This window comes from Anticarsia gemmatalis, chromosome 2 (genome assembly GCF_050436995.1).
Source record: "Anticarsia gemmatalis isolate Benzon Research Colony breed Stoneville strain chromosome 2, ilAntGemm2 primary, whole genome shotgun sequence".
NCBI lineage: Eukaryota > Metazoa > Arthropoda > Insecta > Lepidoptera > Erebidae > Anticarsia > Anticarsia gemmatalis.
The window spans coordinates 6,209,413-6,233,682 of NC_134746.1; the positions used below are offsets into that span (position 1 = coordinate 6,209,413).

The 24,270-nt window shown below is 36.7% G+C and overlaps 2 protein-coding genes across 7 annotated transcripts; one reads left to right on the forward strand and one right to left on the reverse strand.

Moving 5' to 3' along the window:
- Positions 1 to 391: 391 nt before the first annotated feature.
- Positions 392 to 9,058, reverse strand: LOC142981256 (transcription initiation factor TFIID subunit 6-like). 6 transcript variants are annotated; one of them, XM_076127059.1, is made up of 12 exons: positions 8,440 to 9,058; positions 7,851 to 8,139; positions 7,491 to 7,642; positions 6,899 to 7,078; positions 6,419 to 6,588; positions 5,962 to 6,121; positions 5,038 to 5,210; positions 4,708 to 4,889; positions 4,299 to 4,414; positions 3,975 to 4,052; positions 2,453 to 2,563; positions 392 to 2,054 (listed from the first exon to the last, which is right to left on the reverse strand). In XM_076127059.1, exons 1-12 carry the CDS (start codon positions 8,674 to 8,676, stop codon positions 1,959 to 1,961), a joined length of 1,944 nt encoding a protein of 647 aa, XP_075983174.1. In that variant the 5' UTR covers positions 8,677 to 9,058; the 3' UTR covers positions 392 to 1,958. The 6 variants fall into 6 exon arrangements, with proteins under 6 accessions (XP_075983174.1, XP_075983181.1, XP_075983155.1 ...); XM_076127066.1 differs by having other exon boundaries at positions 3,981 to 4,052; positions 8,440 to 9,057; XM_076127040.1 differs by having other exon boundaries at positions 2,444 to 2,563; positions 8,440 to 9,054.
- Positions 9,059 to 10,808: 1,750 nt separating this feature from the next.
- On the forward strand, positions 10,809 to 24,092 carry Nup358 (nucleoporin 358). Its single transcript, XM_076127113.1, has 12 exons — positions 10,809 to 10,973; positions 11,052 to 11,277; positions 12,596 to 18,327; positions 18,445 to 18,587; positions 18,668 to 20,142; positions 20,267 to 20,460; positions 20,566 to 20,706; positions 20,795 to 20,992; positions 21,170 to 21,556; positions 21,888 to 22,088; positions 22,531 to 22,653; positions 22,754 to 24,092. Exons 1-12 carry the CDS (start codon positions 10,899 to 10,901, stop codon positions 22,796 to 22,798), a joined length of 8,940 nt encoding a protein of 2,979 aa, XP_075983228.1. The 5' UTR covers positions 10,809 to 10,898; the 3' UTR covers positions 22,799 to 24,092.
- Positions 24,093 to 24,270: the final 178 nt, after the last annotated feature.

Below are 24,270 nucleotides of genomic sequence, written 5' to 3' on the forward strand. Positions count from 1 at the left end.
CTATAAAGTAAAATTATATACTATTTCTTTCGCTTTGAGGGGTAATTTTCGTAGGCATTCAAATGTAATAAACATGTCCGGTCTGTAGTGTTTAGTGCGCGTCGGATCGGGCGGGCGGGCGGACACGCGCTCCCCACGCAGCGGTACAACCCACTTATCAATTCAGTCGAGTGGGCATTCATTCATTGTGAAGCATTGTGCCTATTATGCGCGGATTCGGTGCTTATTTACCCGTTCACATGCCACTAGAGTAGCCGCAAGCACGTCTTGGAACTGTGTAATGTTATCTAATTGGTTACTATATTATTTTGACTTCATCCCTCTGTTTCGATAAATATTATAGCTACAAACGTACACTTAGGGTGTTCGGAATTTAAATAAAAGATAACTATTGACTTTTTAATCATATATTTAGATTTAGATTAGCTATATTTTACATATACATAAAAAATAAAATTGAACTAATAATATAATCTAACAAACAGTGTATTATTGCTAAATTATTATACATTGGACAGCCATAATGTATTGTGAAATTTAGATAAATGAGCCACAGTAAATAAGCACGGATTACTATCAAATATATATTTATTTTTATTGAACAAGTCCATTTATTCCTATACCTAACGAATGGAAACAAGAAAAGATCGAAGCGCTGCAGAGTGCAAGTCAAAGAATAAAATATAAGATGATACCACAAGGAACTAGGAGTTAGTCTAAATGATCCCACAATACATCCTCCAAAATGTGGAATTAGAAGTAAGAATTTAGATTATATTTAATTTCACGTGATATTGAGCGAAACTCTTATAAATATTTAAATCAATGCAGGACGACATCGTACGAAAAATGACATCAAACAACGATATTTTGAACACCAATATTCACATACATTGATTTGACGTTTTACCCTTTTATGTCCAGTTTTCAGTCGTACATCTAGAAATCTAGAAAATATTTACTCAATTCATGGCAATACTAATTATACATTAAAACATTTGATTGCGTGTAGATTTATACGTATAAAAACAAAATCCATTACTATTTACATCGCTGTGATCTGTTGGGCGGGTTACTAATTTCATAATATGTTTGAGACAAATATCGTAATGCGTACGTCGTATACATGGTCAGATAACTTTAGCTATGAAATCTTCTAATGTAATTCTGTACAAAAACTGAAAAACGACAAACATGGTAAGCCTACGGAAAAATGCTAGTCAGACATATTGCACACTGTTAAATGTAAAAATAGCGTTAATATTTATGTAAATCTGATTTATACGCCACATTAGTCTTTAACGCACAGACCTCTGTAAATAACGACTCTAAAATCCCTATCTGACAAGTTCTACCGTAGTTTTAAGTCACTACACTAGCGACATTATCAAAATAATCTAGTTATAACCCCACCAATATTTGTCATAGTTTTTATGCTTCACTGTGTATAATATACTATCTGATCTATTTCATATTGACGCAGTAAATTATTGTTGTAATTGCTTTGAAACCATGAAAGATCTATATAATATTTACAGGAACATAACCAATACTAATTGGTGTTAAATCAACAAGTAATATATTATAACATCTTTATAAGCATGTTCCCTCTACGGGACTAACACAAATAATTATTCAACTCATTGACAGCTAGGGATGATTTATTTATACCATGACGTGACATAATAGATTAGAGGTTAGTTAGACTGCTGTAGCGTAAACTCGAAACAAATTCACAGTACATCAACACGTTGTTTTGTAATCATCATCCCTAGCAGCGTTCACAAACCATAGTCAAATTACCACTTATGTTCGCAGACAGCGTCATGTGCACAACAAATGATCCAACAAAATCATATTATCTTACTTCCAAGTCCATCACTTTTGTCAGAATTAAGGAAGCATGTTCACTAGATCTTTTTCCTGGTGTACTGCTTGATGATGATGGTGCGCGGCTGTCAGGCGAGGTGGGACAGGTCGTCCAGCTCGGGCGGCGGCTGCGGACCACCACCGCCGCGAGCGAACACCGGCTTCGCTACCACCGACACGGGCGCCTACGTACAAAATTTTTAGCTTACTCATAATTCACTATTCAACATTTACTAAAATAGCATTATTTAAGTCTTAGTTATCATTAGCGATTTCGATTGTTATTTATCTTTCTAATGTAATTAGGTACAATATATGTATTTGACTAAATGGCCAATGAAATTCTGCTATAGCTGTAAATGTGCGTAGAAACTACCTGAGCAGTCACTGGATTTAAAACATTTTTTGTAGTGTCCCAGTAAAACTATTTCGTATGATTATATTATAATTTGCAACACTTATTTCATGAACTTGCTTAAACAAGTTACACATTCGTGGACAGTAAATATCCTTCAATGAGGCACATGTTACAGTGAACGCTCAATATTATACGCACTTGCATTTAAGTACAAACCTGGCTGACCTGTCCGGGAATAGAGGAGGGCACCTGGTGGTGCGCCGGCTGCACGCCCACGACCACGACCTTCTGCGGGGGCGCCGCGCCGCCCGCCGGCCCCGACGTCACCACCACCGACTACGACACATGCACGACTACGTCACTACAACCCACACGGTACCGAGACTGCTCACACCGCTCACTCCAATACAACACAACACATTGTTGTCAACTGTTTCTATAACGCGACCTATTTCTCTACTACGTATGCGGATATTAGCTAATCACGAAGTATTTTTCAAGTTGACAACAATAACAGTCTCATTAAATTTTAATGCATTTTATATTGAAGTAATAAAGACACAATCTTTTAAGAAGTATCAGAAATTTACCTCCTCTAAGATCGAGAAGCACCTGTCCTACAGAGTTATCGTGTACTAAATCAAAACAAGGAATTCGGGTGTTGTCTGCTCTCTTAAAAAAATCTTTTAACTGAGAAGGTTGGATAGAAATTAACGTTATTGTACGGCTTAGCAGTATTAAGTGTCAACAGAATAATAATATTCATAACAACATAGTCATGCTAAAAAGATCTGATAACTAATAATATGAAAAGAAAATCATGCCTGGGAAAAGGGGTTTCAACATACATGGAATACAATTTAAATATTTCTCAACGAGTATCACTTATTGGGATATGCAACATGCGTACGTACACAGGTAAACGGGCGTATACGTACTCCAATTTGAAGATTTTAATTGGCAAGCAAAACGAGCCCATACCTATTGACATTATAATTTTCGGGCAAGTTATCTCATGCTAAAACACAAACATGCCTTCTAGCAATAATAAACGAATGTAGCACATTGAATAACATGGTGTTCAAGATTAAGGCCCAGTTTCACCATCTCTGGATATCTACTGGATAGCTTCAGTCGGAATTCTCCGTTGTTTTCATACATTTGCTGTTACTTTATCTAGCAGGTGTAAATTTTATTAATAAACTGTGAAGCTGGTCCTCAGAATTTAATTATTCTATGAATGTATGTATGTTACGCCGAGGAACATTTTATTGTCTAAATCTTTATTTATATTGTGTCTATATGTAGGTCTTTATCACTAATTTGAGATAAACATCTAGTCAGAAGCAACATATAAAGTGCTTATGCATTATGCATCTATGTTGACGACTTCCACTACAATCCTACATTTTATGACAACACAATGTGATAAGTGTTTCAGTAAAATAGTTTATTTGCATCACAGGCATAAGGTGACATTACATGGTCTAGATTATATATAATGATTATTATTATATAATAGAAGGTGTTACTTAGTGCATTATATGCACTAAGTAACACCTTCTATCTTAAAATAATCTTTTTTTTTTTACTCGAACTTATAAAATCTACATTCTATAATTTCTGATTGCGTGAATCGTTCAAGAACATGCGATTATTCATGCATTTTATAACAGTACCGATGTATACTTGCGTTTCTATCCAGACATGTATGCAGTATTGTTTCCTGCTATATTTTAAAAGGTACCTTTACATTTTGACTACGGACGATCGTCGGCTGCGAGCTATGAACCATTATATGACTCGCACCACTCGCTGGCTGCGTCTGGGTATAGGAAAAAATAACAAAAATAAAAGTAATAAATATTCGCGATTTTTTAATTATTGCAATAAAATACATATCCAAAAAAGAAATCTAGGAAAAATATCTACGATTCATTTTCGGATGATTAACCTTTGTGGCGTAGTCAAGAGTGGATACGCGATTCAACAGTGAAGAAAAGTTATACTTCGTACATATCTTGGCATGTAATTGTAAAAACAATAAATTATTAATATCATATAATCCTACCTGTGGTCCTTTTTGTTGTGATACAATGACATATTTTTGCGGCGGCGGCGTAGAGGGCGCGGGCGACTGCGGCGCCGGCGACGCGCTGATCACCACGTTACGACTAGCCACTGTTTCTGTCGCATCATAACATTACATATTAAGTATAATATTGAGTAAGGAGTGATAAATTTTATCCGTATAAATCTACACTCAAGGAAATAGGAAAACAGATTAACAAATTATATTGTAAAGCGACCATACTGATTTCGGCAAATAAATTGTCTGTTGCAGATTTTACTCCCGACACGCGACTCAAGATTAAATTTTGATATGGAATAAATAACTATTGTGAATGTCAGTGCGTTCCGTTGCTAACACGAGACGATCGCTTCACTAACCGGTACAATGGAGGCCGGCGGGTACTCACCGACAGTCTTGGGCGCGTGCGAGATGATGGCGTGCGAGTGCGAGGGCGAGGGCGCGGCGGGCACGAGCGGCGGCGTGCACGTGACCACGGCCACGGCGCCGCCGCCGCCGCCCGCCAGCGGCGACGCGCGCACCTTGCTCACCGCCTGCTGCAGGCTCGGGCCCAGGTAGCCGTAGTCGCGCCTGAGACCACCCAGCGTTAGTCACCGCGTCTCACTCAATACTACTTTTGTTTAAAGACTTTCACGAATATTATTCTGATTCATATGACATTTTTTATGAAATATTATAATAGTCTACGTTCTCTAGTTCTCAACGTGTATTATCTCACTTGTAATCGTCGGGCAGGTCGGGCGGCTGGCGCAGTTGTCTGACGACGGGCGCGAGTACTTTGAGCAGCTGGTGCTTGAGGTTGCCGGCGGCGAGACGGTCGGCGCCGCCGAGACCGCTCAGCGCGCCCTCCACGCGTTCTCCCAGCCACCGTACACGCGGCAATATGAATACCTAAAAAGACACTTTGTTTCTTGTAACAAAATCAAAAGCTTTATGCCGACCATTTTCAACATAATTGAGTGGATTTATTAAATACTAGCTGACCCGCGCAACTTCGCTTGCGTATAAGAAAGAAGGAAAAAAAATTTCCCCGCTGCCGGCCCGTACCGTGCCGCAATACTAATATCGTGATATCTCCTAAACTATATGTCTAAATAACACACTGTAAACTGCAAAAATAATCTAAATTAAATGCTCGTGATGATGAACTTACTTATTTTGATAAGGATATATGTATTATTGGTTATATCACCAGTTAAACATCACCCAACGAATTAAATGTTTTTTTAATACAGAAAAGTAGTTTTTGTGACTTAAATAAAAAAGCTGGATATATGTCATCGCGGACTTTTTTGTAGAACTAATAAAGACCAATGTTTTTGCTATACATTGTTCTTACTTGTATCCAACGGTATAAGCGGCGCACGCACAAATGCAATCTTCAATTAGATTTTTTTTCTGACTTCTTGGACATAAATCGCTATAACTCAGCTAATATAGTTTCAATGTATTTCAATTATATATAAAAACCTGTCGGAGAAAATACTCTTTCTATTAGTGAAAACCGCATCAAAATCCGTTGCGTAGTTTTAAAGTTTTATGCATACGAAGGGACTACAGACAAAATGGGCGACTTTGTTTTATACTATGTAGTGATGATCATACAGCTTAGACTTGACAATGGGTTCTCCACAATACTCACTTTAACAACTTCTGGTCCCAATTCAGCTAAACCTTGAACAGCGCCGTATAAGGACGCAAGAGGCGTCTTCTCGGACTCCTTCATGGATGTCACCATCGATGGACCAACTCCTGTCTCGTTGTTAGTCTGGGACGGACACTGCAGGGCTTTGGCGAACAATCTATGAACCAACATGAACTAGGTCAATGACTCTGGTCTACGCGTTGTACGAGATATACGAAGCGTCATTTTTATTATGTTGTCTTCATTACATTAATTCAGCTTAACATTATGGTCGGATCACATCTATCAACACGGAATAGCCATAGTTCTTTTCTGTCGATCAAGACCATCACTTGCTAGAACTATTGAACTTGTCTTGAGAAAAGACAGATTGTATCAATGTTCTAACTACATATAATTTTGTTAATACTTGACAATTGTATAATGTTTTTTACTAAACAACACTTTATCTTACCTTGTAACCCTTGTCTGTAGGTTGTTAGTTGAAGTGTTGAATGTCTTGCAGATCTGCGCCATGAGCCTCGCGGCGAAGTCTCTCAGCGCCCAGTGGTTGTCCATCTCGGGGCGCAGGCACAGTTGTCGGGACACTATGCACGTCGACACCGACGGTATCAACTCGTGCAACTGCGTGTATTAATTATTATTACTAGATGTTAATGGTGCTTATCCTCCACGGGATTCTCAAGAAAGGGCAATGACAGTATGATTTTGAGAAAGAGAACATGCTTTGTCAACCTTCTTAGCCTCTATGGAAGAGTGAACTTACTTCTTGGACAGTTAAAACATAAGTCTACAAGTCAAGATTAAGCTTTTATGTCTTTCTCAACTAATAATATTATTCCTAATAATCTTTACTGATTTTATACATAGCTATGAAACATAATGCCCCATTTGTGTGATAAATTATGTCAATCTTAACTGGTATTTTACTTACATATTTCTCCAAATACAAGGACTGGTTGTCAAGCAAAGCTTTGACCATTCTCATGAGGTAGATGAGCAGTGCAAGATTATTCTGTACCACATTCACTTTGACACCCTCAGATATGAAAGTACACATTCTTGGCAACATTTCATGGAGACCAGGATCACAAGCCAATGATTGTAGTGCTTCCTGCAATAATACAGATAATATTATAGATATAGCCATGGGGGAAAAAACCACACTTACATTACACAGAAGTAATTTTTGTACTACTTTTATATTAAGGCTGATTCAAATGTCTCACGGACCATACTAATCGCTCCGCACAGACCTATCTGTACTAAACTTACAGAGGGTTTTAGAGGAATGCATATGAACACCTCCCCACTTACAGATTACATGACCAATTGTCATTTGTCTTTAATTTTGATGTTTATATTATGTGTGCACTGTGTGCAGGCATATCTAGTTAATACCTCTTTTAAGCCAGCATTAAAAATGATTAGTCAAATATTCAAAACCACGAAAAACTCTTTCTGCATTATTCATGGTATTTTTCTTTTTTACAGGAACTGGTTAAAAAAAATATAAATATACATACCGCGCGTCGCCCTTCGTCGCTGCCGACGCAAGCTTCAGTGATTTCTTTATAATACAGTTGTTGTTCTACACTCAGCTCATGAGTGGCCAGCTGCTTCACATGTACTGATTCTGATGCCTTCAACCTTGCTGCCTTACCACACATTGGTTTACCTGAAATTGTAAACATTTTAAATGAAAATTCTTTATCAATTTAAATAACTCAAAATAGTTGTTTTAAGGAAAAGCAAAATAGTGCCTTATTACGTTGAGTGTACTTAATATATTACTTTAAAGTAATTTTGGTTGGAAGACTTTGTAAATTGTTTTGGCACTATATGTGTATAAACAAAATCACAAAGTACAATAAAACTACATTTACCTGCAGCATCTTTATTGGTAGGCTTGCTTAATTTACTTATAGGATCCACTGATTCAAGTTTTTGTGCTTCTTTAGACAATGGTGGAGGATTCTCAGGCACAGTGGGCTGCACACCATCAACACTGAGCCAGTGAGCTCTCACAGACACATCAAGAGGAATCTTAGGAGGGGGAGCAGACAGAATCTCAGACAAATCTATTTCTTTCTCTTCTATGAAATGTAGCTCCCGACCTCCACCAGAGGCAAATCTAAATGGTAGGGAATCTGGCTGAATGAATCCATACTGGCACTAAAAAAAACAAAGTACACACATTTATTAAAGTGTCCACACAAAAATATTGGCAATGAGGACTTCCTATTCATAGAAATTACAAGTAGGTCATTACCATTGATCAAAACCTTTAATATAGGATCTGTTTACTAATGAATAGATATATACATCAATTAATTGAGCCGACTAACACTATCTTATCGAGTACCTTAAAACAATCTTTACCAGTAATAACTATGATAGTCAGTAACACATCATTAAAATATACTGATACATTGAATGTAGATCATTGTAGATACAATAATGTAGTAAGCATACCTCAATATTTTTAATCTTTAAAGCATTATCTATATCAGTTATTGATAGTTTTTGCCTCTTGGAGTGATGCATAAACTTCATGCTGTCTTGAACTATCACTTTGAGACGGAAGGTGACGTCGTCGGCCAGTTCTTTTGCAGCATCATCTCCTAAACTAGCAATTCCAATGCTTTCAGCAATAACTTTCATAGAATCCACAGAGAGAGATGAGCCATATGCAAATTCTGAATCTCCCATTTTGAGATTAAAGACTCAATTCATATATAAAATCACTGTTAATAAGAGCTTTTAAATAACAAAACTTAGCAGGTGAACCAGATATTTATTTTCCATGATGTCTCGTATTCTCGTGTAACAAATCCAGCTCTGATGTTAGTGTTATATATGTGAAAACTGCAGAACGGCGAAAAGTATTTTATTTTAAAAGCTCAATTTACTAAGAAATCGGAATCAATAGATTACGAACAAATTAAATGCACGCCATGGGCAAAACTTGATATAATTAATCCGAAAAATCGACAATAAACACACTTCGCATTTTTAGATACACACTTAACCTCTCAAGCGCCCGGCCACCGTGTCACGGTTGAATGTGCTACCCCCGTCAAGCGCCCCGCCACCGTGGTACGGCAAAACGATCTTACATTTAAAAAACGTAAAAACGAAATACTAAAACTATGTTTATCCCTTTCAAACATATTTGATATTGAAGCTGATGAAACGAGACGACGATCTAATGCACACACTTGAATAAGTGGTTGATATAGGCCAGAGAGCACCTTAAACAACATCTGACCCAACGACATGTTCCTATTAGACCAATATTGTAAATACTTTTTTTAACTAATTTTAAAGATTTGAGTATATTTTACAGTTGGATTTTAATGTCATTATTCATTAACTACACGATAAGACCTTCCGTCATATTATTTTTTATGCCTAAAAATATTTTTTAGACTTTCTTCAAACACATGCCTAAAGCACACAATATTCAGATTAAACCGACTATTGTACCGCCACTATCAAATATTATTTGTGGTTTATTTTTTCAATATATAGCAAATTTTATGTAGATTTCAAATATATAAGATATGACTAGGGTGTTAGTATCAAAATATGACGGAATCGGCGCTTAAACGCCAACCGCCAATTCAATTTCGCGCGCCATTTTTGGCCCGGACGCTTAACGGTATATTTCAATTTTGACGTTGGGCGCTCGAGAGGTTAAATAGGTGTTGCCATCATAATATTATCATCTGTCATGTCATTCCTGTCTTCTGCAGCTTCTGCTTGCTCTGTGGTCTATTGTTTATTATGTACAATGCATGGAAGTACCTAATAATTACTTCCATGGTAAAATGATATGAATCGGGAATAAATTTATTGTGTCAATTTAAATGGATAAAAAATTATTTATTATTTTCTTAATTGTTATTATTTTTTTGTATTTATGCCAATAAAATGGCTCAATATCATAGTAATTTTAACGTCAACTCCTCCGTCATCATGTTAGCTCAATACTTTCCACCAACAGTTTAACCAAGTTCAACTTTGCCAACAAGTCTTAACTCACGATTGGTCAGACATAAAATAAATGGGTCAGGTGCGTACAATATTAGGATTAACCGGAAGCGTGTATTCTGCTAACTAATTCCCTGCAACAATTTAAATACAAATTAAAATAGAAATTCCTTTCGTAAAAGCGAATGATTTCTACCCGCGCTGCGGCTTTAAAGCGTTAAACAAATCAGCAAAATCTAAAATGTGCCCCGATTTTCTATATTAGCCTCGTAACATTAAACAAACATTATAGAACCATTTTTTAATTTATAAATAAAGTAAACTAAATAATATTTTTAAACTTTACATAAATTTTATACAAAAAAAAACCATTTATGAACGGATACAATTTCTAGAAATGATCGTTTCTTTTAAATTTTTTGTGCAAATTACAGTCTTGCCAACCTATTACGAAAATAGTTTGCCAGCGTATAAGAATTCCTACTCTTGTCGTAGAATTTTTGGCGGAGTATGTGCATGGAATGCGCATACTTTATATGAGCTATTATTAAACGTATTAAGAATACTGAATTCAGTTCATTATTTTTTTTCATGTTTTTAGTAATACTGGACACAGTCTCAGTTGCTGAGGCGAAATTTTTATAAAGATTAATTATAGAAAAAAGTTTTTTTTAAAGATCATAACAGCTCGTTTGAATCCTATTTATTATTCTCAACAGTGCGATATAAAAAAATATTTTTCATTGGTATACTTTTACGAACTAAATTAATAGATTAAAATGAATAAAAAATATATTAGAAGAATAAAATGACTCGATGCTGTCAACCCCAAACTCAAAAATGACGAACACCGAATGCCGATCCAATTGCCCCACGCGATTTTTTCTTGTGTAAGGCGACTCGATAATTTTAAAGACATTTAGCTCGGTGTTTAGTTTATGAAAATGTTTAAAAACAAAAAAGACGTCGATAAACTTGTGGAGAATTTGTTATCTAAATTATCTCCAAAGGAGGTGAGTGATAAACTAGCAAGAACATTGATTTCAAGGCTTGTGAAGTGTGGATTCTAAACTGTTTTATATGCTTTGCAGTTTCGGATACGAGCTTTGTCCATTGCTCAAAAGTACTACGAAGCGGGGGACTATGCAAATTGCCAGAAATATGTCGAGCTATACTTTACGCATAGAGACAATAGCGCAGCGGCGTATAAACTTCTCGGTCAAGCCTTGCAGAAAATGGGCCAAAAAGAAAAGGCTCTCGAACAATTCAAATCTTCTTTAGACATCGACCCGGCGCAAACAACTACTATACTGGAGAGTAAGTTATTTTTAAATAATATTTTTTGCAATGACTTTCAGATTCTAGTAAATGACATTCACTAGATTTTCATTTCACTATTTATATTTACATAAGGTTATGTTGTTGCATGTTCCTGCATCTTATCCATATAGGTTTTATTATAACATATCTCAATATATATTATTTGATATGAGATTATGGATAAAGTTAAACACATTTTAAGTTAGGACAATCTACAGAGATTGCTGATAGCATATATTTTTTAACTAGGATGTGTATTCAACAAATGTTGCGATATACATACTTTGTATGTGAATCAATGCAACATTTAATATTTATATTAAATGTTATACTTGTGTGTGTATAGATTGTACCTAAGCATAATGATTATTCAAACAATAACCCTTTATAAATCATTCTGTACTACTTGTGTAATAATGAAATAAATGTTACTTATGGTTTCCTGTCCATTTATTTCATTGTTGTGCATACAGCCTAGTATTATAAGAGGTTAATATTGGTATTATACCCTTGTTATAGTGGTGATAAAAATATGATGAATCTCTCCAACTTGTTTGTGTATGCTGAGTTTACCATAATTATTGTATGGATGTAACTTCTTTATGATGATTTAAAATATATATTTGTTTTGGATATTTATCCAAATTTTAATCGAGGTACTTACACACATATTATGAACTAACCACTCTAAACCTGCTATTATTTTATTGCTCTGCTGGTTTGGATTCCCTTACTATAATATAATATATAATGGCTTTAAGGGAATATTATTATCTACTTTTTGAATAAGTGCACTTAAATATCACAATTATTGATAATGAAGTATAGTGATAAGCAGAATGCTACACTGTTTCTTTTATCTTTAGGAGATACAAGATATCACAATGTGTTTACCTGAAACTTACAAAGAATACCACAAAAGTCACAATAATAATTAAAAATGTTTATAGTCTTTTTAATTTTTTAATAAATTATTTCTGTTTAGTATGTTAACCATCTTTTAAAGTGCAATCTTTAGGATAGTTGATGGTACATGAAAGCTGAAAAAACAATTGATAGCTAAAGTTACATTGCCATCTCATATCTGCAACATAATCTGAGTCTTATATTTAGGCACCTAGCTATTTGCTATGTCAGGAAGTATAAATTTGGTTAATTAATCATATTTTACAGGATATCCTTACTTGATTACAGAATTAAATATATATTTTTTGTCCTTATTGTAAGGGTAAATACAAATTGTTATGATTTGATGGCACAACGAGTTTACTGGAATACTCTTCATTGTTTACTTATTGTGTCTGTTTTGTTTTAGTATGTGAACTACTTGCTGATGATGAAATGGTAATAGATCCAGGAAGAGCCAAATATTGGTGTGAAAAAGCTGAGGCTACATTCCCTAGGCACCCAGTAACATTTAGACTACGAGAGAGACTGACTGCGGTATCTAATCCAGATCCTGCAGCACTTGTTACCTTACTAACATCTGAATTAGCTGTGAGACCTAAAGATGCACTACTTCATGCTCGTTTGTTGAAGCACTACTTGGACATGAATAATGTAAAGGAAGCCTTTGATCATGCCTGCAATGTCGAATTTGGAGACAAAACTTTCATCAATAACTTTGCTTGGTATGAGATTCTCAATGAATTGGTCAAACACAACGCTAATAATACCAAGGATTGGCTCTACCAGTTGCTATTGCTTACTGTTAGGGAACGTATATGTGTTTTGAGTATATCCGAAACACCTAGCAACACAGTCAAGGGCCTGATTGAATCCAATGAACTTCTTCATGCATATGACCAAGCTATTGAAAATGTGGCTAGGTTGGGCGCTGCACCTGGATTTGGAGAATTTCATAATGCATTGCTGCAACATCATAGAGGACAAATTGCATTACATGCTGCAACATTTCTACTAAAAAAAGCCAAAAAAGATCAATTGAGCTGGCGCGATGCCCTTAAGTTTGCAGCACCACTAATGTTGGTGGCTTGGCAAGGAGTACCTTTAGACTCTAAAGTAAATTGGCTCAAAACTGCTCCTGAGAAACAAGTATTTGCTGTAAACCGTTGGTATTCAGAAGGAACATACAGATGTTCTCAGGCTGGACATTTTTTGCTTGCTATCATTCAAGACAAAAATCAGTACTTTTTGGATCAAGTTTCCCAATGCTATTCTGGTACACACTGGAGAGACAAATTTTACAAAAAGATATTTCCCAGTAATGGTCATGCTGATAAAATGAAGACATCTTATTTTGGATCGGGTGCATTTAATCAGCCAATATTAAGAATTCCCAGGAAAAAAGAAGTAGAGGCTTACGACAGTGATGCCCAGAAAGAGTATGCCAACTCCCTTCACCACTTTATATGGATGCTTTTGAATTATAAAAATTATGCACATTTCAAATGTACACTGTTTGACATGCTCAATTTTACAGCAACAACCTGTGCTCCAGAAACATTAAATAAATTAGATATTCTTGCATTTCTGTACTGTGCTACATTAACAGCTAAGCAACAAAAATCTAAAGAGGCTACCTATATTGCCAGTGATAAACCTACAATTCTACCTGCAAATATAACAGAATTATTGTGTCCTCTTACACAGATGAAGTGGTGGGATTGTGCTTACAAATTTAGTCAGAATGAGCTAGGTCCGGAATTGACAGATATTCGTATGACTCTGAGCCGTGGAATAGAAGTCATAAGATGTAAGGACAACCACGGTCTAGATCCAGAACTACTTTGCTTTTTAGGTCGCATATTTAGTGAGCAAGCTAAAAGTTCTAACAATGTTGATGAGAAATCTCAACTTGACGAAAGGGCTAACTTGTATTATCTCTCTGCTATACCACTACTTGAAAAATTGAAAAGCAAAATCATGGAAAAAATTCTTGGCAAGCGATTGTTTTGCTATACCCACAAAGAACTGGGCACCAAAGAGCTTAATACTTTACTAGAGGAATGCAAGTTATATGTAGCAGTAAATCATCTCAATAAAGGCGAATATGAAAAGGTTATTGAAATGATTTCAAACCTGAAATCACCAGAAGCACATTATCATCTTGCACTGACTTACAAAAAACTTGCATTAGATGAAAAGAATGATGAAAATAATTCGTCAAGGGACTCTGAAACAACATCTAAACTTGCTGTTTTATTATCTAAAGCTAAATCTTTCGCATTTAAGGCTTTAGATAAACTCAGAGAAAATGAATCAAACAAGAACAACGCTTTGTACTCGGACACTCAAGAACTTGTTGAGGAGATAGAAACAAATTTAAATAAAATTGATCCTGATATATTTGCTTTAATAAATGATGGAGACGGCAAGTATTCATCTGATGATAACGTATCAGGAGTTAGTGAACATTTAACCATCAGAACGAATTCCCGTGTGTATCGCAACATTAGCTCCACACCAAAAGCACCTACTAATGCCAATTCAACAAATTACAGAACAGCCTTAGACTCACAAATACTGGAAACGACTACTAGAGTGGATCAATTGTGTTTAGACAAAATAGAAAATGAAATTAAGAATTTGCAAAAGCGGGATTCAAATATTACTGATTTTATGGAACAAACAAAGTGCTGGTTTGAGGAAAATCGCAAATTGGGTAATCAAATTATAAGCACTATGAACTCCAATATGCAAAATACTACCGACCAATTCAAACTACTGAAGATATCAGTAGATCAAGTGAAAGATCAAATAGACGAGTGCAAAAATGAGTGTAAGGATGTGGGTGAAATTAAAAAGCAAATTGCAGAACTGAGAAAAGAAGTAAACAAATTGAAAAAAGCTTCATCAGAACAGACCATTGATGATAGTGACTTGTATAACCTCGAGGATGACTATAGAACCAATGACAATGCTTCTTTCGCCAACAGACTGCCCTTCTCACCTTCACAAGTGATACCTCCGTTTAATCAACGATTAGTTCCGCCGTATCCAGTCACGCCTAATCCTTATCAGCAGTTGTACAATCAGAGTTTATACAATCTTTATAATCAATATTCTCAATTTGGGCAGCCTTCGTCAGTGCCAGGGGCGCAGCCTATGTTTGATCCAACAAGAACCCAAGTTAACTATTCTGGAGTTGTGTATCCTACACCTGATCAGATGTATTTGGATGTTGCTCATCTTGTGCCACCTAGTGTGCCTACAGTGCCGCCGGTGCCCGGTGCATCCACATTACCGACAGTGCCAAACATGCCACCGGTATCTGTACCACAACCGCCACCCACATCCGTTGCCATATCTAAACCGTCGGTAGATTCTAAAGAAACATCGCGATCGTTGCCAGTTAATGTTGTTATTACATCATCTGACCCCTTGCCAACGTGCACTACGACACCGGCGCCTGTTCTTAGTGTGACGATTCCACCTAAGCATATCAAAGGAACTCCTCATAATTATCAAATACCAATGCCCTCCACTAATGATACCAGTGTAACTTCACCTCCCGTATTTGCATTCCCACACACCGGAAAAGTGTCAGCTACGTCTGCTAGTGTGTTATCTAACTGGAGTCAATCTTCCATTTTTAAAACCGCACCTGTGAGCTCTACCGCTACGATGCAGTCACTTCTTAATCCCACTTTTTCTGTACCAAAAATATCTGCAGATACCCTGGATACTTCGAGAACTGTTGTGGACGGATTGTTTGGTATATCATCGCCAAATACCAGCCTTAATAAGTCAAGGACTATTTCGGAGAAGAGTAACACTTCCGTGGAAAATTATGATCCATGTCCAGATTTCAAACCTATTGTACCTCTGCCTGCTATGGTTAAAGTAACTACTGGCGAGGAGGATGAAAGCGTAATATTTAGTTCTCGGGCAAAATTATTCCGCTTCGTTGACAAGGAGTGGAAAGAACGAGGCATTGGGGAAATGAAGTTGTTAAAACACAAGACTACGGGTAAAGTGAGAGTACTCATGAGACGAGAACAAGTTCATAAAATCTGTGCTAATCACATCATTACTGCTGACATGGAAATTAAGCCCATGAAAAATGAAACCAAGGCATATTTCTGGGTCGCAAATGACTTTGCGGAAGAATCAGTTATTTTGGAAAAGTTCTGTATTCGTTTTAAAACTGCAGATATTGCCTTAGATTTCTATAACGCCTTTGAAAACGCCAGGCAGGAGTCCATGGTTACTAAAGTCTCTAGTCCAATAGTCTCTAAACCTGATAATTCGACATTGGCACCTGCCACAACAATAGCACCACCTAAATTTGGTTTTGGTCAAATGAATACTAGCTCTCCAGTAGTCGCCACGCCTCCAGGAAAAGCTGTAATCGGTGGGTTTACATTCAGCACCACACCAACATTCAAAACTGTATCAGATGATGCAGGATCTGAAGTGAAGAAAACTCAAGAAGTTCCTACTAGCAAAGTGAACGTTTTCAGTGGATTATCATTCAAATCAACTACAAGCTCTCCATTTAGCAATATCTTTAATACTACCCCGACTACTAATTTTAGTAGTCCTAGCACCGCCATAGATAACGCTTCAGCAAATAAAGTCACACCAAATAAATTAAACACTTCAGACACTGTGGAGGAATTTGAGCCAAATGTTGATTTCAAACCTGTCATTCCATTGCCTGCTTTAATTGACCAAAAGACTGGTGAAGAGGATGAGTCTATTCTATTCGAACATCGCGCCAAATTATTAAGATTTGATGCTGCTACTAAGGAATGGAAAGAGCGTGGCTTAGGGAATATTAAATTGCTAGTACATAAAGACAATATTCAAAAAGTGAGATTATTAATGAGACGAGAACAAATAATGAAAGTATGCTGCAACCATGCGGTAACTAAAGACATGGCATTCCAAAAAATGCCCAATGTTGACAAAGCAGTAACATGGTGTGCTAAAGATTTTTCGGAAGGGGAACTGGTAGCAGAGACTTTCTGCTTACGTTTTAAAACTGCTCCATTATGTGATGATTTCATCAAAGCTGTCAGTTCTGCGCAAACTAAAATGAAAGATGAATCGAAAACTGCAAAAGAAGAACAAAATGCTGCGAAACAAACTAATCAAACCGGATTTTCTGATAAGTTTAAACCTAAGCCTGGTTCATGGCAATGTGATGCATGTTATACAAATAACTTGGAAAATTTCGCGAAGTGTGCTTGCTGTGAAACACCTAGACCTGGTAGTAATACTTCCGCTAAACCAATCGATAACAAACCCTCTGGTGTCACTTTAACTGTGGGGTGGGGAGACAAGTTTAAGCCTAAAGTTGGAACCTGGGAGTGTCAAGCTTGTCTTGTGCGAAATGAAGGGAATCTAGAGTCCTGCAGTGCTTGTAACAGTCCCAAGGATCCAACAAAAGTAAAATCCACTGTCGTCAAGCAACCTGATAATGCTCCCAAATTCAATTTTGGTATACCAGCAGCTGCCACAGCCAAAACTTCAGCGGGAACTTCTACTGTGGCTGTTCCAACTCAAAGTATAGGTACTGGCTCAGAACTGATCAAGCCACAGGCAGTTAATTGGGATACTAACAAAACATCTATCTTTAGTACTCCTGGCACTGGTACAACACAATTCCGTTTCGGAATTCCTCCATCCACAAATACAAATGATCAAAAGAACAGTGCAGAAACATCTATATTTGATGGTACTGGTGCTCATAAATTTAGTTTCGGAATTCCTCCAACCAAAGACACTGCTCAAACCTCGACAGCTGTAAAAACAAACAATCTATTTGATACACTGAAGGCTGCTGGTGATAGTGAACCAGTTGACTTTACAATCAAGAAAGTTGAAGAGTTAAGTACTCCCGTGAAGCCAGCGCTACTGCCGACGCCGCAGACAGACAGTTCAACCTCTTTGTCAACATTTGGTTCCACGGAGGGTAGTAAATTTGGCTTTGTATTTAAGCCCAAAACACCTACAAAAGGTAAAAGTCCTGTCAAATCACCACAAAAAGATGGAGATGATGAAAGTGATGGTAACGAGTATGCAGCTGAAGATGAATGTCATCACTCTTTCACCCCTGTCATACCGCTGCCAGATAAGGTAAACATTTCACATTTAAGAATAACGATTTTTTGTTGAAAAGTGTTATCAGTTTTTAGTAGTTACAACCGTTTATGGATTTACATGTACTAAATATAGGTTTATTGTATTTTTTAGGTAAAAGTTGTGACTGGCGAAGAAGATGAGATTGAGCTTTATGGGCATGTAGCAAAATTATATAGATTTACTTTAGGAGAATGGAAAGAACGAGGAAAAGGAATTGTAAAGATACTAAAACATAAAGATACGGAAAAATTAAGGTAAAATATTTTGGTATATAAATAAGGTAAAATATCTCGTTAAATAAGTATGTAATATTATATCGAATTATTTTTTACAGGGTGGTTATGCGACGGGACCAAGTATTGAAAATATGCTTAAATCACTCCCTGACTCCAGATATTACATATAATCAAAAGGATGAAAAGACTTGGTTGTTTTCAGCCAATGACTTTAGTGAGGGCGAACTAACACTAGAACACTTCTGTCTAAGATTTAAGAACAAAGATATAGCTTCAGAATTCAAGAAGGCAGTTGACGAAGCTTTACAAAATTCATCTGACGGGCCAGATGAGAAAGGCGAAAAAGTTAAGCCAACTAATGTTGAAAAAGATGAGAGTGATGATGTGATCTTTGTGAGCGAAATTCTAGCGACTAAGGAAGAAAGACAGAAGGCTAAAGAGTTAATGTTGCCAGAAAACTTTTATGCTTATAAGAACAAGGATCCGTGTCAAGGATGTCGCGGGTGCAACGAAGATGAAGATTCAAAGTCTATATTATCTGCAACTGAAGTAACGACAAATAATGATTCTGTGTCAACAGCTGAAACAAAACCTACGACGCCATCGACTTCAGCAACAGTCATTGTAAAAGCTCCTCTGATAGCCGCAACTAACGCTAGTACTCCAATGAAAGGAACTACACCTTTATTCCAAAGTCCCACAAATTCAATATACGGCACGCCTACGAATTTGGAAAAAACGGTTGACACGTCAATATTCCGCACTCCATTAGGATCCATTGGTTCTAACTCAAAAACACCTTTACCGGCTCCTGCAATTAATAGTTTTGGTAATAACGCGACAAATAAGGAAAATACCTTTATTCAGAAGCCGATTCTGTTCTCTGGATCGAAGGAAGAAAATACTACTAACGAAAGTAAACCTGTATCTATTTTCGGTAGTTTTGATCCATCTGCTGGCTCGAAAGGTTTTGCACTAGCACCGCCTAAACTCAGCAATCTGAATACATCTAATGAAAACCAGAATGAATCTGCTACAACTACCTCCAATAGCTTTAGCTTTGGATCAGGTCAAGCAAAATCTATTTTTGGTGATGCAAAGGTCGGTGGCATTTTGCCTGTATCTACATCTACAAATAAATCTATATTTGACTTTTCCAAAGATAATAAAAACACTGAAGTAAAATCTATATTTGGAGATGAAAACAAAACTGAAAATTTGTTCACAAGTGTTAATCAAGGAAGCATATTTGGGCCCGGTGCTTTAGGTAACAATCAATCAAAACTAGGTGGTATCTTTGGATCGACTGGCTCGACAGGAATGTCAGTATTTGGGTCCATGTCCCAGAATCAAGGATTTGATAATGGTAAATCATTATTTGGCGCAGCTAATCAAGGAATTTTCGGAGCTGCAAAGACTGAAGTAACAAAGCCAGACACAACCTCTACTGTTGCTACTGAAGAAAAACCAGCTGAAAAGAAAGCTGACAAACCAGAAACAGTTTTCAGTATTGATGAAAATCTATCATTTGCCGCTTTGTCATCAAATAGTGGTGGCGGCTTTAATAATGAAAGTAAGTTTATATTGCATAAATAAAATAAATGAAATTTTGATGTTTCATCACCGTGCATGGCGAAGCAAGCCATTCAAAGAACTTGGTATAATTATGTTTTTCATATAACCTATCTTATTCACAGAAAAACCTGATTTTAAATGGGAGGGCGCTGGACAACAGCTTTTTGTAGCCGGAAAGGGGCCTGGTGGTGAGAAACCTCACGATGAAAGTGGTGAAGCGACCGGCGCTGGCGCAGACGAAGAGTATGATCCACATTATGAACCTATAGTGCCGCTGCCCGACAAAATTACAGTGACTACGGGAGAGGAAGATGAGGTACATTATCTTATCAAACAATGGTGTCAAATGTGTTGCTCATTGGCCTAAAGACCCTTTCACTTGTAACTAGTAACATTCGTTAATTTTATTTTTATGTTTCAGAAAAAAATATTTGGGGAAAGATGCAAGCTGTACCGTTACGATGAAAAGTTACGCGAGTGGAAAGAACGCGGCATCGGAGAAATGAAAGTACTATATCATCCTGAAAAAAATACCTACCGATTCCTTCTAAGACGTGAACAGGTTAGTACCTGTTTATTAATTTCAATAAATAATGGAAGATACTAAGAATAATACATTTTATGCTAATTCATATTATATTATTTGATAGGTTCACAAAGCCGTGTTGAATATGCTGCTACACATGGATTTGGAGCTATTACCTATGAAGAACTCTGACCGTGCGTGGACGTGGGCCGGTCGCAACTTTGCCGAGAATACCGCGGGTGAGCAGGAGACGCTGGCCGTGCGCTTCAAGACTGTCGCTCTCGCCACTACATTCCAGGAAAAAGTTACTGAGTGTGTCAAGGTGAGCTGATTCTTGTCTTCCGTAACTTGTTTTAGCCCCGTGACACATAATTAGTGCAGTTAAGAGCAACCAATTAAGTAATGATAAAAAAAATAAAATCGCCCAGTCCGGGCATTCGCAACTGAATAATAATCTCTATTACCTAAATTGAATTACCAAAAAACATTATTTTATCAGAAATTGCAAGTGGCAGCCGCCGGTGGAGTGCCAGAAGAAAAGGAGGCAAGTGATGTACCGCCACTGCGACTACCCAAGCACTTAGAGGAGAGTGCTCGTGCTGACAACACGATGACGGTCAAAGTGCCGGAGACAGCGACAGCATCAGCTCCCACCGCCGCCTCCGTCTTCGCTGCCGCTGCCGCCTCTATGTTCGCTGCCCCCACGACCAACAATCAAACCCAAGAAAGTGATGGTACATCGATCACGGAGGTGTTCAAACAAGTGCACTTCAAAGAGTCGGAGGGAGAGGTCGGTAACAATGAGGAGCATGACGAGGACGAGGACGACGATGATGATGACGACGAACAGGACTATGATCACGAGTACGATGACTATTATAATGAGGTGAGCTAGCTTTGTAATTCTTTGAATTGCTTTTCATAGATCAATATTTATGTCACTCTTGCTTTTGTACAGCAAAATAGATTTTAGCTTCACAGTTATTGAGCACATTGAGCGATAGTTTTACATAAACATGAGTAAAAGTCGATGTGTATACCGAAAAACCCACTACTGGAAAGCGCACTAAAGTTTTTTATTCGATCGAGTCATTACCTTAAGTCCCAAGGTTCTGGGTCTATACTCGCATTCGTTTTACCCTACGATGTCTTTATCCTTATCCATCTACATAAAACTCATTTCTGATAGTTGCTAACTTGTTTTGTTTTATTTCAAGGAGGACGAAGAGAACGCGGCATATTACACGTGTGACGGTGAAGCAATAATTCGTGAGGGTAACAACGAAACAAAATGCTCCACGGCATGCATACAAGTGTTGTTCGACCAGGAGTTCTACTCGCCAAAGATATTGATAACTGACTCCACCACCGGGGAAATACTCGCTGATATGCTTATCTACACAGATACTGAGTTCCAGGTTAGTTTGTCTTGCGTTTTATTTTACTAATTAAAAATGTTTATCTTTGGGGACTTTGGGGTAGACGTTGAAAGCGAAGCCAGGACGAGTTAAATAGTGCCCGCGCAAATTGTACTACGACGGCAAATGATCGAGATGCATCGACTGCCTCCGTGGCGCAGTGGTTTACTTCACCATGCCGCTACCACTGCGTCGAGAGGTCGTGGGTTCCATTCCCGCACGGGACAATTATTTGTGTGATCCACAAATAATTGTTTCGGGTTTGGTTGTACTTTGTGTCCGTTGTTTGTATGTTTGTAAAAGTCCACAAAAGCAATTCTTAGTTCGGGAGTTGTCTTTTTAAATAAAAAAAATAATAATTAATGGAGTCTAATTGGGGAAGGCCTTATAAATAACTCAACGATTTACAAATGACTTAACATGATTGTTTTGTTTTCATCAGATGTCGGGCGACACTTGTTCGTGGTCTGGCAAAGATTATACCAGTAATGAACCAGTTGACAAGACAGTTTCCGTCAACTTCTACGACAGTGACACCGCCATGCAATTCTATGATAGTTGTGAGGTAAGATAAATATTTACTTAGAGAGAGAGATACGTCGTCTAGCCAGAAACTTCCTTTTGCTCGAACTAGAAGAATGCTCACCATTTCTTTTTTGTTTCAGACGAGTAAAGGCGCCACATACGCCTCTACGGATCCAGAATCTTAAATAATATATTATTCAAACGCCCAAATAAGTATTTTACCTTCATCTGTAGAATATTCTCCGTATTTTATTTAGTTACTAAGTGCGTAGACTAGTGTTTACAGTATGTCTAGTTTGGAATTGTTTTATTTGTATCAAGTCTTGACGACTAAAAATTGACCCTCTTTTATTTGTTACTACCCAATTTTGTTACCTGTTTTTATTATTGCTATTTAGATCTCATAAAACCTAGAAACATTTTTTATTATTTGTTATCTTAGGATCGAATTATTCAGTGAACCTAATTATGTCTTAAACATATAAACAATTGTGCTCCAGTCAAATATAAGTAAGTACTTGTTTTCTTTAAACATTTGGTAAATATTAACCATGATATTGTGAAGTAGTACATCAAGTAGCTTTTAAAATTTACATAACAGTAGTGAGACATAATCCAAGTGGTTTATATAAATAAGTGCTTATTTATTATTCTAATAGTAGTCTAATATTGTATGCGAGTGTATTATAAAGTGTTAAAAAAGAGATCTAACCAACACTTGTTGACATTTTATGTAAATGATCACTTTGTTTGATAAAGTTTATATTACTGTATTTTATGACTCGAATGTTCCTAATTGGTTAGGTCTTTTTTAAGGTATATTAAGTGGAGCTACGATTGATAGACCAGACTGTTGTTTTATTAATATTAGTCAGTCGTGGCTTCATAAGCCATACTTGATTCATGTAGTTTTGACGTATTAAATAATGTATTCCTTTAAATCGAACAACAGATATTTCTGTGTCAAATTAATTGTGATGTGATATTAAGAATTTGTCGCTAAAAGCTTACGGTGTAGATTGGTAGATCTGCATGGTTAAAGTACGTTCTGGCGGTTACTCTCCCTGTGCACGTTAACAATATTGTCTAGATTTATTAAAGTACATATTTTCAAACTTATGTAGTCGATAAAAGTAATCATTACTAAAAATAATAATGATATTCAGAAGTAGTACAGTTACACAGGAAGGGATAAGACCAACGGAAGCGTATAATCTTGGAGAATCGTTGAAATAATTTTGCTGAAACTATTGAATAGATATTTGTGATCTTTATTTAAGATTTATATATTTTTTAATTTTGTTTTAAATGAGAAAAGGATCGCTCTAATTTTAATTCATTGTTGATTCATTTGATGAATTTAGTAGTTGTTCGTATCGTTATTTAAGGAAACCATTTCCTTTTCTCATTTAAGTCGTGATCTTATAATGAAAACAATTATCTAATGAATCAAGTGTAATAAATAAAAAGTGAACCGATTTTATGTCTTGTTATTACGTGACAAAACTAACACACGGTAATCTTAAAACATTAAATACAAAGTTTTTCGATAATACATACCGTGCACCGATTGCATCTATGTATTGGGCCGTAGACAATAAAATTCAAATGAATAGCAAAGAGAACCTGTCCAAGATGATGTCCGTCAAAAAATCAT

Coding starts and splice junctions, on each gene's coding strand:
- Nup358 (XM_076127113.1), top strand. CDS start 10,899: ATGAAAATGTTTAAAAACAAAAAAGACGTCGATAAACTTGTGGAGAAT. Junction 10,974..11,051: donor CTAAATTATCTCCAAAGGAG/GTGAGTGATAAA, acceptor TATGCTTTGCAG/TTTCGGATACGAGCTTTGTC. Junction 18,328..18,444: donor TCATACCGCTGCCAGATAAG/GTAAACATTTCA, acceptor TGTATTTTTTAG/GTAAAAGTTGTGACTGGCGA.
- LOC142981256 (XM_076127040.1), bottom strand. CDS start 8,676: ATGGGAGATTCAGAATTTGCATATGGCTCATCTCTCTCTGTGGATTCT. Junction 7,079..7,490: donor GCGACGAAGGGCGACGCGCG/GTATGTATATTT, acceptor GTATTATTGCAG/GAAGCACTACAATCATTGGC. Junction 2,055..2,443: donor TTCCCGGACAGGTCAGCCAG/GTTTGTACTTAA, acceptor TTTTGTACGTAG/GCGCCCGTGTCGGTGGTAGC.